This window comes from Anolis carolinensis, unplaced genomic scaffold (assembly GCF_035594765.1).
Source record: "Anolis carolinensis isolate JA03-04 unplaced genomic scaffold, rAnoCar3.1.pri scaffold_17, whole genome shotgun sequence".
NCBI lineage: Eukaryota > Metazoa > Chordata > Lepidosauria > Squamata > Dactyloidae > Anolis > Anolis carolinensis.
In genome coordinates this window covers 1,818,309-1,838,485 of record NW_026943827.1, presented here as the reverse complement: position 1 = coordinate 1,838,485, position 20,177 = coordinate 1,818,309, and the positions used below count along the sequence as shown (strand labels likewise).

General features: G+C 44.4%; 1 protein-coding gene across 3 annotated transcripts in view; it reads right to left on the bottom strand.

Annotated features, from left to right (window-relative positions):
• Positions 1–2,961: 2,961 nt before the first annotated feature.
• The window catches only part of LOC134294568 (zinc finger protein 850-like), a 256,756-nt gene continuing 239,540 nt past the window's right edge, over positions 2,962–20,177 (bottom strand). For 2 of the 3 annotated variants that reach the window (XM_062966108.1, XM_062966107.1), the window contains exon 2: positions 2,962–7,354. In XM_062966108.1, coding sequence (XP_062822178.1) covers positions 5,189–7,138 — 1,950 coding nt within the window. In that variant the 5' untranslated portion in view covers positions 7,139–7,354 and the 3' untranslated portion in view covers positions 2,962–5,188. Of the gene's footprint in view, positions 7,355–19,758; positions 20,095–20,177 lie in introns of those variants that run through there. The other variant, XM_062966110.1, reaches the window with a different exon arrangement.

The window sequence follows — 20,177 nt, the reverse complement described above, 5'->3', positions numbered from 1 at the left end:
GAGCAGGCTCAACCCCACCCGTGGTGCATCCTGAGTAAACCTGTCCAACATTACAAGCTTCAAGTACCGATTGAAGTTCTGGGGGTTCACCTGGCATGGTGGGAGTTGTAGTCCACCCACAATCTTATGGATAGTTGGACAATTAAAACACTGACTTTGTCAAATAACCTGGGCAATGCCAGGGTATTATTACTATACTGTCATTATATTTTATTATATTATAATTATCAAATAATCTTATATTATTTGATAATATTATAATAGTATAATAAAAATATATAATAATACAAATATAAAGTTATAATAATACACTATATTATAGAATAATATAACAATGACCGCAGGCTGGAGAGCAACTGCAATGAATCACTCTGACCAGGAAGTCATGAGTTCGAGGTCCGCTCGGAGCCTATGTTTGTTTGTCTTTGTTCTATGTTAAAAGGCATTGAATGTTTGCCTATATGTGTAATGTGATCCGCCCTGAGTCCCCTTCGGGGTGAGAAAGAAGGGCGGAATATAAATGCTATAAATAAATAAATAAATAAATATTATAATGATCTTATCCTGTCCAATCTGTTGTCGATCCACTCCTTTGGGCTTCACACAAATCTACCCTTGTCCAAAATATACTGTCCTGTGCTTTGACCAAATTCAAGTTATAAGTATGATATAATAATTATGATAATATGTTTATTATATATTATTGTATTCTTTTAAAGTAATTGTTGTTATTCTTATCATTACATTATTATGACCATGGCTTTCCCGTCCTGCCCCTCCTCCGGTCCTGTCCATCAACGGAGCTCCTCCCCCCTCCCTCCCTCCCTGGATGGCTTTGGGGGAAAGTCACCTTGATTGATAGGAATTATAGTTCACCTACATCCAGAGAGCACTGTCAATGCGAACAACAATAGATTTGCACCAAATTTATTTATTTTATTTATTTACAGCATGTATATTCCGCCCTTCTTTCTCACCCCGAAGGGGACTCAGGGCGGATCACATGACACATATAGGCAAACATTCAATGCCTTTTAACATAGAACAAAGACAAACAAACATAGGCTCCGAGCGGGCCTCGAACTCATGACCTCCTGGTCAGAGTGATTCATTGCAGTTAATTGCAGCTGGCTTGATCTCCCGCCTGCGCCACAGCCCGGAAATTTCAAATCCAATCATTTATTTCGGTCATAGACCAGCACAGGAGATAAAAGTCACAGTTACATACAAACTTGGTATGTTTAGTACATTTAAAATATAAAGATACTAAAGCACAAAACTTTGCAACATTGTCGGTTGTAGCTGAATGAGTATCTACAAGCAGCAGGGAGGTACAAAAGTCTCCTGAACGGCCTGGGTGCTTGTGTATCAAAGGTAAGATAAGCCTGGTGCGGATATCCCTGGCAAGCGTACCCGATATGGCCAATTTGGAAGACTGGTAGGCTTTGGGCGGGCCTTTGGGAGTTGTAGACACTGGGATTTATAGTTCACCTGCATCCAGAGACACTGGGACCACCACCGACAATAGACCGGGACCAAACGTGGCACACAGAACCACCAAGACTAACTTAATATACTGGAGGGGTTTGGGGGGAACTGACCACCATGGTGGGAGCTGTAGTTCACCCGGCAGCTAGTGAACTACTACTACGAAGATGCACCTAGAGAGCACATTTGCCCAGTATGACACACTTTAACCAGTGATGGAGTTTGTCTCCATTTTCCATCACGTACACCAAATTCCCAGTTTCATCGTCTTGAACAAAGCTTACGTTACATTTACATTTCAACCTACTGTTGTTTATCAGGTTCTATTATATTTCCATCAGACCATATCATTAGCTGAACAGTAGTAACAAATAGACACCCCATTCCTGTTTCTTGTGTGAATGTATCACATTACCCATGATGTTAACCTACATGTACCATCTTCCATGTTTATAGCACACGTGGTCCTACCTGCGTGAGGTCTGAAGGGCAATCGTGATCTGCTTCCCATTGTGTTATATCCATTGTGGTGCTTCCTTTATAAATCTTTGTTTCTGAGCACAATATCTTACTTGACATAAAATAAGGCACCCAGAATATCCCATTGACTACGAGAAGAGTTATTGTTATATCACAAACCATTGTCTGAACTGTGCCATGTTTTCAAATCCAGACTTAATAATTCAAGTTTCCAAATTTTATCTTCTATTTTTTAAAAGTTATTAACTTAAAATCTGTTTGAGCCAAATCTTCCAACCTTCCCGTTCGTGTGAACGTGTTTGCATGACTTCCCAGCAAAGCGACCAGACGTGGTCTCTGAAGGGCCTCCTGGATCTCACGGACCTCACTCTTCCCTGAACACTCGGCATCCAAAGAACAGGAACCCTTTGGGTCCAGAACAAAACAAGCGGATGCCGGATCTGGACCAAACTGGGCACACAGACCCAACATGGCCAACTGTGAGGGTTTGGGGGTGGTTGACCTTGGTGTGTGGGAGTTGTAGTTCGCCCTGCATCCAGAGAGCATTCGGAAGCCCACCAATGACAGATGGGCACCAAACTTAGCACACAGAACCCCGATGACCAGCAGAAAACACTGGAGGGGTTTGCGGGATAGACAAGGCAGTGGAAAAGAAGAGATGAGGATCAAAGCAGTGAATATATGTTGTATAAAGCATAATAGGAATAAGAATGTCTGAAGGAAGACAATGGAATCCAAACCCATGCCACCAACACCGAAGAAGGCTAGGATGTTCAAAGGCGCTCTAGATTCAACATTAAACCCCATTTTGGGCCAAAAACAGGTCTACCAACCCCTCCAGTTTCAGCCGTTTTGACCCTTATAAATCCCCAACAGAACATACTGGAGGGTTTTGGGGACCGACCCACACGTGTGGGAGTTGTAGTTCAACCTGCGAAACAGTTACCTACCTAGACACACAACTGAACTAACAAACAGACGTGGACACGTGTCTAAAAGCCTCATTCTACCTGTTAATTTTTATTTCTCATTATTCTACTATAATATACAGTAATTACTTCCAGAATGGAACGTACAGAGTTCCCTCACTACTTCACGGTTCACTGTTTGCAGATTCGCTGTTTCGCGCTTTTTCAATAAACTCTAAAAGCCTATTATAAATCCAATAAAATTACAATTTACAGCCTGAGGAAGGAGAAGCCGAAGGGAGAGAAAAGGAGCCCAAGCAGCAACAGGAGATGGAGGCGATTTATCAACACACGATTTGTTGATAAAGACTTAAAATAGTGTATAACTACAGTAGAGTCTCACTTATCCAACACTCGCTTATCCAACATTCTGGATTATCCAACGCATTTTTGTAGTCAATGTTTTCAATACATAGTGATATTTTGGTGCTAAATTCATAAATACAGTAATTGCAACATAACATTACTGCGTATTGAACTACTTTTTCTGTCAAATATGTTGTTAAACATGATGTTTTGGTGCTTAATTTGTATAATCATTACCTAATTTGATGTTTAATAGGCTTTTCCTTAATCCCTCCTTATTATCCAACATATTTGCTTATCCAACATTCTGCTGGCCCGTTTATGTTGGATAAGTGAGACTCTACTGTACTAAAATAATGTATAAATATATAGCATCCCAACTTTGCGGATTTTCACTTACTGCGGGTGGTCCTGGAACATAACCCCCACGATAAGTGACGGAACACTGTATTTTAGTTCAATCTTTCTACAATTCTTCTTAGGCGATCCCTCGTAGTTCGAGGATGATGGTCTTCCAGTAATTTTTCTTGGAAGATGCCTGTGCGTGATTTTTTTGAATGTGTGGAGGTCGGTGCACGGCCGGTCAACACACAGTCTTCACAGAGTGAGGTTCCAGCAGTGGTGTGAATACACAACGACAGTGGCTCCTCAGTCTGTTGCAGCCTTCTTCCACCTTCACAGCAATTGTAACATAATAATAAATAATAATAATCAAACTTTATTTATATCCCGCCACCATCTCCCCGTGGGGACTCGGGGCGGCTTACATGGGGCAGAGGCCCAAACAACATAGAACAAAACATAGGCAACATAATACAAATCACACTATAAAAAGATAAAACAGTAATACAATATATCAATTAAAACAAAAATACAGGATAAAAAATTGCATTTAAAACACATAAATGGTAAAATCGTAATAAAAACGGGATAGATTATTAAAAACCCTCTGGGGCTGATTAATTAATGACTGTATCTCCAAAGGCCTGCCGAAACATCCAAGTCTTCAGTTGTTTCCTGAAGGAAGGTAGAGAGGGAGCCAACCTCATCTCCCTGGGGAGGGAGTTCCAGAGTCGGGGAGCCACGGCCGAGAAGGCCCTCTCTCTCTCTCTCTCTCTCTCTCTCTCTCTCTCTCTCTCGTCCCCACCAAATGCAGTTGTGAGGAGGGCGGAAGTGAGAGGAGGGCCTTCCCAGAAGATCTCAGCGAACGGGTGGGTTCATAGGGGACGACGCGGTCACGAAGACAGGCAGGTCCCGAACCGTAATAATAATAATAATAATACTTTATTTATACCCCGCCACCATCTCCCCAACGGGGACGCGGGGCGGCTTACATGGGGCCATGCCTAGAGCAAAACAATATAACAAGTATAAATACAACATAACATAGAGCAATTAAACAATACAATAAGTAATAATATACAATATATACTACAACGCAAATCAAAGAAACAGGAAAAACAGGGCCGGCCACATGAATACAAAGATACAAACTCGGGTGAGAAAGATAAAGGGAATGGAGACCACGGGGAGCAGGGACATACGAAACCGTACCATGTTATCCTCCGCCTGCTCCGCCGTTGAGATCTTAGGGTCTTCGGATTGTTCTTGGTCTGGATCCTCCCCTGTGGCCACTCCTGGGAGTGCATGACTCCGGTGGTTGTGCCCGCAGGTTCACTGGAACACTCACCATGACAAGGTGACAATCACCACCACCCCCTCACCATGACAAGGTGACAATCCATCGAGGGGGCTTTCTACAATGCATCACATGTGATGAAATGTCCCAACTTTGAGCCCACATTTCCAAAATTTGCAAGAGTTGCTTTTCTACGTGTTAGAATGACACTCTGAGGTCAATTAACACCATTCTCTCCAGGGTGAATTCTATGATGTCTATGTATAATGTTATTTCATGAAAAGCTCTGACCACATTCCATGCATTTTTACGGTTTCTCTACAGTGTGAGTCCTTTGATGCAAACGTAGAGCTCGACTCAGAGAAAAGCTCTGTCCACACTCCAGGCATGTATAGGGTTTCTCCCCAGTGTGAGAGTTTTGATGTCTACGTAGATTTGAACTATGAGTGAAGCTCTGTCCACACTCCAGGCATTTATAGGGTTTCTCCCCAGTGTGAGTTCTTTGATGCGAATGTAGGCCTGAACTGTGAGTGAAGGTCTGTCCACACTCCAGACATGTATAGGGTTTCTCCCCAGTGTGAGAGTTTTGATGTGAACGTAGGCCTGAACTACGAGTGAAGGTCTGTCCACACTCCAGGCATGTATAGGGTTTCTCCCCAGTGTGAGAGTTTTGATGTGAACGTAGGCCTGAACTACGAGTGAAGGTCTGTCCACACTCCAGACATGTATAGGGTTTCTCCCCAGTGTGAGTCCTTTGATGTTGACGTAGTCCTGAACTCTGAGTGAAGCTCTGTCCACACTCCAGACATTCAAAGGGTTTCTCCCCAGTGTGAGTCCTTTGATGTTGACGTAGTCCTGAACTCTGAGTGAAGCTCTGTCCACACTCCAGACATTCAAAGGGTTTCTCCCCAGTGTGAGTCCTTTGATGTAAACGTAGGCCTGAACTACGAGCGAAGGTCTGTCCACACTCCAGACATTCAAAGGGTTTCTCCCCAGTGTGAGTCCTTTGATGTTGACGTAGTCCTGAACTATGAGTGAAGCTCTGTCCACACTCCAGACATTCAAAGGCTTTCTCCCCAGTGTGAGTCCTTTGATGTAAACGTAGGCCTGAACTACGAGCGAAGGTCTGTCCACACTCCAGGCATTTATAGGGTTTTTCCCCAGTGTGAGTCCTTTGATGTTGACGTATTCCTGAACTATGAGTGAAGCTCTGTCCACACTCCAGACATTCAAAGGGTTTCTCCCCAGTGTGAGTCCTTTGATGTTGACGTAGTCCTGAACTATGAGTGAAGCTCTGTCCACACTCCAGACATTCAAAGGTTTTCTCCCCAGTGTGAGTCCTATGATGTAAACGTAGGCCTGAACTACGAGCGAAGGTCTGTCCACACTCCAGACATTCAAAGGGTTTCTCCCCAGTGTGAGTCCTTTGATGTTGACGTAGTCCTGAACTATGAGCGAAGCTCTGTCCACACTCCAGACATTCAAAGGGTTTCTCCCCAGTGTGAGTCCTTTGATGTAAACGTAGGCCTGAACTACGAGCGAAGGTCTGTCCACACTCCAGACATTCAAAGGGTTTCTCCCCAGTGTGAGTCCTTTGATGTTGACGTAGGCCTGAACTACGAGCGAAGGTCTGTCCACACTCCAGACATTCAAAGGGTTTCTCCCCAGTGTGAGTCCTTTGATGTTGACGTAGTCCTGAACTCTGAGTGAAGCTCTGTCCACACTCCAGACATTCAAAGGGTTTCTCCCCAGTGTGAGTCCATTGATGTGAACGTAGGCCTGAACTCTGAGTGAAGCTCTGTCCACACTCCAGACATTCAAAGGGTTTCTCCCCAGTGTGAGTCCTTTGATGTTGACGTAGTCCTGAACTCTGAGTGAAGCTCTGTCCACACTCCAGACATTCAAAGGGTTTCTCCCCAGTGTGAGTCCTTTGATGTAAACGTAGGCCTGAACTACGAGCGAAGGTCTGTCCACACTCCAGACATTCAAAGGGTTTCTCCCCAGTGTGAGTCCTTTGATGTTGACGTAGGCCTGAACTACGAGCGAAGGTCTGTCCACACTCCAGACATTCAAAGGGTTTCTCCCCAGTGTGAGTCCTTTGATGTTGACGTAGTCCTGAACTATGAGTGAAGCTCTGTCCACACTCCAGACATTCAAAGGGTTTCTCCCCAGTGTGAGTCCTTTCATGCCGTAGCAGATGGCTCCTCCAACTGAAGCTCTTTCCACACTCAAGACATGTAAAGGGTTTCTCCTTCATGTTGACAGTTATGATTGACTGCGATATAAACACGTGAATGTTCCCTTTTTCTTTCTGATCAAAATTGAGTTTCACAAGATTGGCACCTAGAGAGGATTTCTTCTTCCCGCAGGATTTCTTTCATTATTGCCCTTTGGTTTCCAGATTCCTAAATCTATACTAGATACTGATAATTTCTTTTCATGCCTGTGGTGACTTCATAGGGTCTTCATTTCCCTGATCAAGAAAAAAGAAGCAAAAGGTTAAACATGACGCTGCAAACTTCCTTTATTTCCAAGATTATCCTCTTTTACGTTCATGGCTCATGTTGAAAATGGAACCACCAAGAAATGGAGATATGAAGGGTCTCAAGGACACACAGAAACAAACAAAGGTGATCACCGATTTATGAACAATAAGGGATGGATTCAGAAGGAGAGAAGAAAAGAAGGGAGGGAGGATGAAAATGAGTGATTGATGGAAGGAAAGAGGGATGGATGGAAGAAAAAGGGATCTTCGTACAATACTAAAGAGCCACATTGATTTTTTTTGCTTGACCTAAACACGGCTAAAGAAACAAAAGGCAGACAGTCAGACAGACCATAGACGGGGCTTCATTCACTCTGAATAAAGGGTTTCCGTGAATTACCAGCATAAGTTTAATCTTAAGAGGCACAATGATCCCTTTCCTGAAGATTTCATGAATTTCAGGTTCCCTTTCAGGCCACAAGGGATCCCAGGTCCGTCTCCTGTGCATCCCACATTAGACCTCTGCTGCCACCACATTTCCTACATCTCTCAAAGGAACCCCAAATTCCCAAAGACGTTGCCTTCCTGCCTGGCAAATTCAACACCCCATTTAGGCATGCTGAGATGTCCACAGAACTGGTCTCGCCTGGACTAAGTCCCCGTTGGGCTGTTCACTCCCTTGGTTGAGCCGCAGGACGGCATGCAAATTCACAGGCACAGCGCAGTCGGGAAACCCTCCTTCCTGCCCAGCCCGTTCCACCCCTGTCCATTTCCGCCTCTATTTCCTGCCCTCTGTTGTGGGGAAAGGCTTTTCAGCAGGTGAAGGCTGGGTTCTGGTCTTTGGCTGGGTTCTGTGGTCTTTGGATACACCTGTATCCAAAGACCACAGAACCCAGCCAAAGACCAGAACCCAGCCTTCACCTGCCTACAAATCAAGGCCCATTCCCACAAACCCTTGTAGTATGTTCAGTTGGTCATGAGGCTTCTCTGTGCAAAGTGTGGTCCTGGTCCATTGTCAGTGGGGGTCACTTTTTCTCTGGATGCAGGTGAACTATAAGTCCCTTTCCCCCCCAACTAGTCCAATATGTTCTATTAGTTATGATGGCTCTGTGTGTCAGGTGTGGTCCTGGTCCATCATTGGTAGGGTTTGATTGCAGGTGAACTATAAATCCCAGTACCTACTACTCCCAAATGCCTGGGCCAATTCCCCTCAAAACCCACCAAATGTGGGCACATCAGGTATGCATGGCAAGTTAGGTCCAGGCCCATCATTATTTGGGTTCATAGCGTTCTAGATGTAGGTGAACTACAACTCCTCTACATTCCCCAGTAGGAGTCACAGCAGTGCTCTGACTTGATGCAAGACGAACTACAACTTCCACCATGTGCAGTCAATCCCCAAACTCCTCCAGTAAGTTTATTTCTGCTCAGTTCTGCTGTGTTTGTTATGCAGACAGATTTGGAAGGGAAGGGCAGTAGGAGGGGTCATGCAAATTCCACAGCAATGGAGAACCCTGGGATGCCTGCCTGTGGTGGAAGAAAAAGCAAAATCTAGGATGAAATGGTCACCAAACTAAAGCATTCCTTGGGGTGGTGGGCTGTAGTGTTTGGGGAGGACATTGGCAGGGGCTGGGCTGCATGTTCATGGGGCTCGCTGTAACCAAAATGTCAGTGGAAAAGAGTGACTTGCTAGATTTTTAACCATGGGAAGTACAACCTGTTTGTGGGGGCTGGAGGCTGTCTGTGTGAGCAGGCATCCGGGCCACACACACACACATACGGGTTTTCGCTTTTATTATGGATTTAGATTAGATTTAGATAGATTAGATAGATTTAGATTAAATTAGATTTAGAATAGATATAGATACAGATGTTACCTTATAATAATTTGGACCAAAAATTTTAAAAATGGTAAATTATATTAAACATGGACTGTAATGGAAATAAAGAGTCAGAATAAATACAGTAGAGTCTCACTTATCCAACATAAATAGGCTGGCAGAATGTTGGATAAGCGAATAAGTTGGATAATAAGGAGGCATTAAGGAAAAGTCTATTAAACATCAAATTAGGTTATGATTTTACAAATTAAGCACCAAAACATCATGTTATACAACAAAATTGACAGAAAAAGTAGTTCAATACACAGTAATGCTATGTAGGAATTACTGTATTTACGAATTTAGCACCAAAATATCATGATGTATTGAAAACATTGACTACAAAAATGCGTTGGATAATCCAGAACGTTGGATAAGTGAGACTCTACTGTAAAACTAAATGGTATAAACCACAAAAAGAAGGCGGGTTAGGTCTCCCAAATATTAAATTATATGATCATGCCAACCAAACAAGGTACATAGTCGAAGGATTAGCGAAGCAAGGAAAACTGGAAGGGCCAGAAGCGTGGTTCTCAACCTGGGGTCCCTCCCCAGGTGTGTTTGGCCTACAACTCCCAGAAATCCCAGCCAGTTCAGTTTACCAGCTGTTAGGGTTTCTGGGACTGGAAGGCCAAAAACATCTGGGGAGGGACCCCAGGTTGAGAACCACTGGGCTAGAAGAAGAGGATAAGAAATTAGAATGGAAACCAGAGTATATTTTGATAGAAAATAAAGGAAAGTCTAAAAAGAATTGGTATAATGAACAGAGTAACCCCCTTACATAAATATAAACATTATATCTAAACTTTTTCCCATGCCATACTGTTGCCCTTGACCCGCCTGGCACCTGCTAGTTGGCCACCCCAACGTGGAACCCTTGACCCCTGTATCCTGGCCTGCTGAAGGAGTATTTTGTCATTGGTTCCTACGCCTGTGGTTAATTGATTGATTTGTATGTTTAGCGCACTTATGCTCATTATCGTATTATGTTTTGTTGTTGTCTGGTTTCATTGTTGGAGATAGGGTGGTATATAAATAAAGTTTTACTACTGTTATTATTATTTATTTGTACCCCGCCACTGTAATAAGATAAAATGAAATATGAATATATGGTATAAATGGAAGAGATGAATGAATGAGAGCTAATAATTTTGGAGACACCATCCTAAAATATTAAGGCCTACAATGACTAACTACCTGCTTGCTGAAGAGTAATTAAAACCTGCTAATGATAACTGAAATAGTTTACCTATCTGGTAAACTTGGATAAGAACTGCAACAGTGAGAAGAGAAATGTTTACATCTGTCAACATTTGCTGATTTGATGAACCTTTGGGGCAGAGACAATTTTTTTTTTAAGATAAGGAAATGTTTACAACTGTTAAGAAGGAAGTCAACACAAGGCCAACACTAATCAAGAAGAGTCAACATCTGGTCCAGGAAACGGAGAGGGAGCCAGGATGTTCCGGGATGGAAGACGTCTATCATTCATTTGCAACTTTGGGACAACATCAGCAAAATATTGTTATATAAGTGTCTATGTTTTTACTAAGTGTCTTATTTAAATTGTATTGTTTTTTTCTAATGTGGAATTTTTATTATAATGAGTATGCTATTGTCATTTTATACTTTTGATATTAGTGATGTAGTTGGGGCACTGAATGTTTGCCGTCTATATGTATGTTAACCGCCCTGAGTCCCTCTGGGGAGAGAGGGCGGTCTAGAAATAAAATTAACATTATTATTATTATTATTATTATTATTATTAATGATGATCCAGAAATTGTGACAAACAGCGATGCTGTTCGTCCGCCATGCTCAGTGGAGATGATGCATGGGAAAGTGGCAGATTTGCATGGAAGCGGTCTTGTCACTGGGCCTCCTTTTCTCAAGGGAAGAGGAAGGAGTGCATTTTGGAGTCATGATACGGGTTGCAGGGAGACAGTTGTGTCTGATACTTGGCATTGTTCGTAGGAAAAAAGGATGCATTTTGACGTTTTGGAACTATGCTGCAGAGGAAGCAGGGCCTGGCCTAAGCAGGTGCTTCTCCAAGGAGGGAGAAAGGATATGGTAATATCTGGATGGATGCACGAGGATGAATACATGGAGATGTGTGTGAATGCTGAGTGAAAATGTAACCCCCCCCCCCGCTTTGTCTGTTGTAGGTTGTTTATCAAGCCAATGTGGTTACATAAAATCTGTATGTCTAATGTCACTCTTTGTTGTTTGTGTAAACGTTCTGATACCTCTCACACTGAAATTGCAATAAAAAGAACCTATGCTTTAAAATTATTGAGAAGTTATTCATAACACCACCATCTCCCCGAAGGGACTCGGAGTGGCTCACAAAAGCACACAATTGTGCAGAACACACAAGATGCAGCAAAATATATAACAAATAAAGCAATAACAATCAATAATTACACAAAACAATAATTCCATTGAATAACATACAACCCAACCGATTAAAATTCAACACTGCAGCAAAACTGCGGGTACAACAGGCTGTGACCTGTCTCAGTCCATAAAGTACTAACAGAATCCATCACTAAGGCCTCAAGTTGAGTGAGGAAGGTGCTCATCCTGGTCCAAAGGCTTGTTCAAAGAAACGTGTTTTCAGTTGTGCCCAGAAAGCTTGAAGAGAAGGGGGAACCTGATCTCCTTCAGGAGGGCATTCCAAAGCCACGGGGCCACCACCGAGAAGGAAGCCCCCCCCCATCGCAGTCTCTCTCTCGCTCTTGTCCCCACCAACCCTACTTGAGACAGTGACAGACCGAGAGGAGGGCCTCCCTGGCAGATCATAAAGTTCGCGACCGTTCGTAAAAGGAGATGCGGTCCTGAAGAGAGGTTGGACCCCAAGTGTATAGGGCTTTCTTGGTAATCACCTGCACCTTGAATAGGGTGCGGAAACTTGTTGGAAGCCAGTGGAGCTGTTTTCATAGTGGTGCGGGATGGTCCCTGTAACCAGCCCGTTAGTTATTAAAAACCTTTTGGAAATTTGGAAAGAACGCAAAATAAAATTGAGGCCAGGGATTATTATTATCTCCTTTAACACCAGTATTAACGTTAGAAAATTCCGCAGTAAATGTTTTAAAACAATTAAGACGTAAGAGTTTCTAAAAAAAAAAGGGAGAATGGAAATGAGAGACTGGGGTTTAAAGAGGATGATAAACACAGACACAACCCTATATCTATCTGCAGGAAGGAAGGGAGAGAAGAGTTTATATCAGGGGTCCCCAAACTAAGGCCCGGGGGCCGAATGCGGCCCTCCGAGGTCATTTACCTGGCCCCCGCCCTCAGTTTTATAATATAATATATTGTATATACATATAATATTGATAATAATATTATAATGTAATACAATATAACACTAATAATAATACCATATAATAATATTAATTATATATTCTATATTACATATAATATTACTAATAATATTACAGTATAGTGGTATAGTTCAATATAGTAATATATAATGCTAATATTGTGCTATGCTAATAATATAATATATTCTATGTACATATAATTTGTAAGCCACTGAGTCCCCTTTGGGGTGAGAAGGCTGTGATACAAATGTAGTAAATAAATGCAGTAAATAATAAATAAATAAATACATTTTAGACTTGGACTTACCCAAAGTCTGAAATGACTTGAAGGCACACAACAACAACAACCCTAATTAACTTGACTATCTCATTGGCCAGAAGCAGGCCCATACTCTCCATTGAAATCCTGATAAATGTATGTTGAGTTAAAATTGTTTTTATTTTTAAATATTGTATTGTTCTTTTATTGTTCTTGTTGTTGTTGTTGTTTTTGCACTACAAATAAGACATGTGCAGTGTGCATCAGAATTTGTTTGTTTTTGTTTTTTCCAAATGATAATCCGGCCCCTCAACAGTCTGAAGGATTGTGGGCCGGCCCTCGGCTTAAAAAGTTTGGGGACCCCTGGTTTATATTATTATTATTATTATTATTATTATTATTATTATTATTATTATTATTATTATTATTATTATGTCAGTTATATTAGCATATTATTATAATACTATTATTGTATGTCATTATTATAATATTATAATTCAGCTCCAGCTCCTCCTCCGATTCCTGGGGCCATGCACAGAGACGTCTCCCTCCCTCCCTTACTCCGGAAGGTCTCATATCCAACATCCGGACACCCTCCCCTGGGCACCCTCCTTGCAGGGTGCCCAGATCCATCATTATTTGGAATTGACAATGTTCTCTGGATGCAGGTGAACTACAACTCCCAAACGCAAGGTCAAGGCCCACCAAACCCTTCCAGCATCTCCTGTTGGTCATGGGAGTTCTGTGTGCCAAGTTTGGTCCAACTCCATAGTTGGTGGAGTTCAGAATGCTCTTTGATTGTAGGTGAACTATAAATCCCAGCAACTACAACTCCCAAATGACAAAATCAATTCCACCCCCGCAACCCCACCAGTATTCAAATTTGAGCGCTTCGGGTATTTGTGCCATATTTGGTCCAGTGAATGAGAATACATCCTGCATATCAGATATTTACATTACGATTCAGAAGAGTAGAGAAATCATAGTTATGAAGGGGCAACGAAAATAATGTTATGGTTGGGGGTCACCACAACATGAGGAACTACTATATTAAGGGGTCGTGGCATCAGGAAGGTTGAGAACCTCTGGCTGAAAGAGAAGCGGGGTCTGTTGAGTCCCCAGAAAAGAAGACCGAGAGGAGGGGGCTGGAGAGGAGCCACGTGTGAACATGGGGAAGGAGGCCCGAGGAAGAGGGAGGGGGCTTCCTTTCCGCTGCCCTGGAGACGAGGCCTCAGCAGAGCCGTGGGTTCCAAGGACAGGGAAGGAGATCCACCTGAACCTCAGGAAGGGCTGCTCAGTGGTGGGAGGCTCCTTCTTTGGAGGTTCTTAAGCAGTGGCTGGGTGGTCATCTGTTGGGGCTGCTTTTGTGGTGCTTCTCCTCCCTTCCTGCATGAAAGAAAGAAAGGAGGGGGCCGGGCAGGGTGGCCCTTTTGTGGGTTCCTCCCCACTCTAGGATCCTCTGATTCCCGTCAGGAAGGGTTGGTTGCATGCTGCAAGTCGGGCTCTGAGCATGACCCGGGAGGGAATCCCACTGGAGCATTGATGCACAACAACATATCTGGGAGTCACCTGGACTCTGACCCACAAGAAGCACTGCTTGGCTGTCAAGCAACAAATAACATCCTACGAAAGAGGACTGGCACACCCTGGGGATCACAACCAGGCACAGTGAAGACCTCGGCCCTCGCGCTTGGCTCCTCTGCGGCTGAGTGCGCATGCCCAGCGTGGAATGCATCTCACCACGTTAAAAGAGGGGATGTGGCTCTTAATGAAACATGCCGCATGATCACAGGGTGTCTACGCCTCACATCGCTGGAGAAAATATACTGTTCACCCGGTATTGCACCACCTGACATCTGCTGGGAAGTAGCAGCCAATAATGAAAGGACCAAGGCAGTGACATCTCTGGCCCATCCTCTGTTCAGATATCAGTACGCCAAGGCCTTAAATGAAGAAATAGCTTCCTAAGATCTACAGAGATACTCGCAGGAACACCTCAGCAAGCAAGAGTCCAAAAGTGGCAGGGTAAAACCATGGCTGATACCGAATGGGAGACTCCCCCTGGGCACACACAAGACGGAGAGACTCAGAAGGCGCTGAACAGGCTGCGCTCTGGCACCACGAGACGCAGAGCCAACCTTCAGAAATAGGGCTTCATAGTGGAGTCCACGACATGCGAATGTGGAGGAGAGCAAACCACCGGCCACGGACTCCAATGCGGCCTGAGCCCCACCACGTGCACAAGGGAGGGCCTTCTCACAGCCACACCAGAGGCACTCACTCCCAGGGGCCAGGTTCTGGTCAAAGGACATTTAGTAGAAGGCCAAGGTTTTGTTTACTTTGTGTTTTTAAATACATGACCACTTGTACCTTCGGTTTGCTTCTGACACGATAAATACATAAATATTGGGAGGGGAGGGGTGGCCTGTAGCCCCAAAGGAAGGAAGGAAAGAAAGAAAGACGGCAGGACCAGGGCCCCAAAGGACCTCCACAGACCAGAGAGCCGATTGGCCAGAATTAAGGAGAGGTGTCAACAGGGAGGATGGCTGAGGCCTGTCTTGGGAGCCCTCCATTACGCCCAGCCCCTCCCCCCCAAAGAGAGAGAGAGAGAGAGAGAGAGAGAGAGAGAGAGAGAGATCTATACAAGTACTAAAAGGGGGAAATGTGTGAGTGTATATGTGGCTGAGGTATCCACTTAAACAGACAGCCTCCCTCCGGCCTCCAGAAAGAGCTCTAGTTCCCACTGAGCAGGAGACACCCCGGCCCTCCCCCACTGACACGCAGGTTACAGGGAGCGCCATGAACACGCAGCCCAGACCCTGCCCGTGTCCCCCACAGACCCCATCCTGTCCCCCACCCAAGGGAAGGAAGGCTTTCCTGCGGGGACAATTTCACCCTAGATGTTCTATTTCTCCTCCAGAATGGGCATCCCAAGGTTCCTTGATTTGCATGACCCCGCCCACTGCCTCTCCCTTGACCCTTTCCTACCCTTTCCTATGGCACAAACCGGGGAACAAGAGGTTTGGGGAGAATTTACACCACGATTTATAGGAGTTGTACTTGACCATCACCCAGACAGCACTGTCAACTCAACTAATGATGGATCTGGACCACACTTGCCACGGATGATGAGATTTGCGGTACCTTCACTGATACCGTGACCCCCACCAACAACCGACTTCAACTAAACTTGCCACAAAGAAGCCCCTTGACCAACTGAAGATACTGCAGGGGTCAGTGGGAATGGGCCTTGGTTTTGGGAGTTATAGTTCACCTGCAGCCAGAAAGCAGTGAACCCAGCTGAGGTCAGATCTGGACCACACTTGGCAGACAGGCCCTGAACGGCAAACTCGATTTCACTTGCTACTTGCAACATGTATTTAAGGACTACGAGGATTATGAGCAATTGTTCGTTATAGAATGTCCTGCAGCAAAGCCAGTGATTGCCTAATGAAATGTAAGTCAAGAGAACATTACTGTGATTATTGTGTATAAGGTTATGCATTGATTTAATGTTACTACAGTAGCATATCTATTTTATGTATGTTGTTGTTCTTTTTTACACATGGAAATATAGTGCCAGAAACTTATCCCATACTGGAACACTAAGTTATATTTAAAGGCACTGAGAAGAATCAATCACCTGAAGAAGGTGTTCCAAACACCGAAACAAGGAATACACCTGGGATACCTTGTTGTGCCCTGGTCACCGTGCAGAACACCACCACAAACTCGGATGTGACACCACCACAATCTCTGACACCACTACAAACTCGGATGCCACAGATGGTCCTTCAGGATATGTAGAAGTGACTTTTAAATCATCATATATTGGACTATTCTCCAAGCTAGGTAGAGATCAGAATATCCCCTATACGAAGAGAACCTGTGGGTGTCGTGAGGGAGATGCAGAAGTGGAGGACTCTGAACATTTTTTCTTAAAATGCCCCTACTACACCAGGATTCGATCTCTCTATTTAGACCCTCTGCTGGAGAATCAGACTCACTCAGAGAATAAGGAGGAATTGTACATCCTTCTACAGGGTTCAGATAAAAACTCTACTTTAAAACTGACCCCTTTTACGCAAAAAGCGCTGGCCATTCGTGAGAAGATGGAAGTTGAGACCTGATACATTATTGCCATTAACAAAATCCAAACTTAAAATTTTCTATGGACAAGACACTTGTCCTCGTTCAAACCTTACCTTAGGAAATTACTAATTTTAACCTTTTTACTCTGTATTTGTCTAGGAGCGGGTTATTAGGCCGCAGGTCGGGATGTTTTGTATCTTTACATGGTTTTATTGTATGTATGCGTAAGTGTGTACGTATTGTATGTTTTTCATGTTTTGATATGGTCAAAAGCGACTAATCAATAAAGAATTGTATTATTGGACTACAGTAGAGTCACTTATCCAAGCTAAATGGGCCAGCAGAAGCTTGGATAAGTGAATATCTTGGATAATAAGGAGGGATTAAGGAAAAGCCTATTAAACATCAAATTAGGTTATGATTTTACAAATTAAGCACCAAAACATCATGTTATACAACCAATTTGACAGAAAAAGTAGTTCAATACGCAGTAATGTTATGTTGTAATTACTGTATTTATGAATTTAGCACCAAAATATCACGATATATTGAAAACATTGACTACAAAAATGGCTTGGATAATCCAGAGGCTTGGATAAGCAAGGCTTGGATAAATGAGACTCTACTGTATTGTGTTTATTTTGAGATTGAAGCCTCCCATTTGAAACCTATATGAATACGGACATTTACTCAGGATAGAGACAAGTTGTACCTTTATATTGTGCATATCTTCTTCCTCTATCTATCTATCTATCTATCTATCTATACAGATAATAAAAGTGAAAATCTGTTTGTGTGTATGTGGCACAAGTGTCTGCTCACAAAGACAGCCTCCCTCCGGCCTCCACAAACAGACTATAGTTCCCAATGCAGTGGAGCCACCACGTCACTTCCTCACCTGACTTTACGGGTTATAGCGAGTGCCACGAACATGCAGCCCAGACCCTGCCCGTGTCCCCCACAGACACCATCCTGCCCCCCACCCAAGGGAAGCAAGGCTTTCATGCGGGGACTATTTCCTCCTAGATGTTGTTTCTCCTCCAGAATGGACACCCCAGGCTTCCTTGATTTGCATGACCCCGCCCACCGCCTCTCCCTTGACCCTCTTCTACCCTATCCTGTGGCACAAAGTTCACAGAGGACTTGATCAGCAACAGAACATATTAGAGAAGTTTGGGGAGAATTCACTCCATGGTTGACAAGAGTTGTACTTGACCGACATCCAGATAGTACTGTGAACCCAACCAAAAATACATCTGGACCACACTGGCCACGCATGACGGGACTTGCAGTACCTTCCCTGACTCTGTGACCCCCTCTGACAATGGACTGGGACTGGACTTATTTTATTTATTTACATTATTTCTACCCTGCGCTTCTCACGCGTTGGACTCAGGGCAGCTTACAAAACTGGCAATTAATGCCAATACACCATAATACAATAAATAAAACATTACAACAGTTAAATAACATAATGCTATACAAGACTTGGCACAGAGGAGCCCCTTGACCAACTGAAGATACTGCAGGGGTCAATGGGAATGGACTTTGGTTTTGGGAGTTGTAGTTCACCTGCAGCCAGAAAGTGCTGAACCCAGCTGAGGTCAGATCTGGACCAGACTTGGCACAGAGACCCAATATGGTCAGCTGTGCAGGCAGGCCTGGTTTAATAACAACAAAACAACAACAACGGCATTGAAGAACGGAAAAATCATTGAAAGTGAGGGCATAAATATGCCTAATGGTCAAACAATAAAGTGTCACCAGCCAGAGGCCTATAAATATCTGGGCATATTACAGCTGGACAACATCAAGCATGAACATGTGAAAACTGTGGTCAGTAAAGAATACACAAAGGGTCAGAAAAATTCTCAAAAGCAAGCTCAATGGAGGCAACACCATCAAGACCATAAACACCTGGGCCATACCGGGCATTATAAATTGGACACAGGCGGAACTGGACAATTTGTACAGAAAAACAAGAAAACTCATGACCATTCATCCTTCACTGCACCCTCGCAGTGATGTTGACCAGCTATATCTGCCTAGAAGATCAGGGGGCAGAGGACTCTTACAAGTCAAACAAGCAGTCAGAGAAGAAGAACATGCCCTGGCAGAATATGTAAAGCAAAGTGAAGAATCTGCTTTGATTGAAGTCAAAATCAGAAACTCCTCAAAGCACAGCAGACAAAAAAAACAGTACAAGAAAACCGCACTACAAACTAGAGCTGACAGCTGGCACAACAAAACATGGCATGGAAAATTCCTTGACAAAATTGAAGGAAAAGTTGATAAGGAGAAGTCCTGGCTCTGGCTCACGAATGGGACCCTGAAGAAGGAGACAGAAGGCCTGATCCTTGCAGCCCAGGAGCAAGCCATCAGGACAAAGGCAATCAAGGCCAAGATCGAAAAATCAGCTGTTGACCCAAAATGCAGACTGTGCAAGGAAGCTGACGAAACCATTGATCATATCCTCAGCTGCTGTAAGAAAATCGCACAGACAGACTACAAACAGAGGCACAACTATGTGGCCCAAATGATTCATTGGAACTTATGCCTCAAGTCCCAGCTCCCAGCAGCAAAGAACTGGTGGGATCACAAACCTGCAAAAGTATTGGAGAATGAGCACGCAAAGATACTGCGGGACTTCCGAATCCAGACTGACAAAGTTCTGAGACACAACACACCAGACATCCTGGGAGTTGTAGTCCTCCCTCCCTCCCTCCGCCAGCCGAGGACGGGCCTGGCCCACACTCCCGCCGCCAACCGGGCCCCTCCGCCTCCCCCCCGGGCACCCCAGGCGAGCCCCCTCCCTCCCTCCCTCTCCCCACAGACCTCTATCTCTCTCTCTCTCTCTCTTTCTCTCTCTCTCTCCGTCCTCTTCCCTCCGCCATCTTTCCCGCCTCACAGACACAGACCAGGCCTCAGGCCAGGCCAGGCGCCGCCATCTTCCTCCTCGTCCTCCTCCTTCCCCGGAGTCCGCCCCCGCCCCCTCCCATTGGCTGAGCCCGGGACGCCCCGCCCACCGGAGGACCCCCATTGGCTGCCTGCCGCTCCCCCTCCTTTGATGGACGGGCGGCAGGGCGGGGCTCCTGAGCAGAGTTGCCCAACGTCACACTTCAAGTCCTGACGGAGTTTCTGGGGGAGAACCGGGCATGTTGGGAGTTGTAGTTAATAATACTTTTCAATAGCCAATAGGGGCCCGCTCGTGGGCGGGGCGTCACGGACTCGGCCAATGGGAGGGCGAGGGGCGG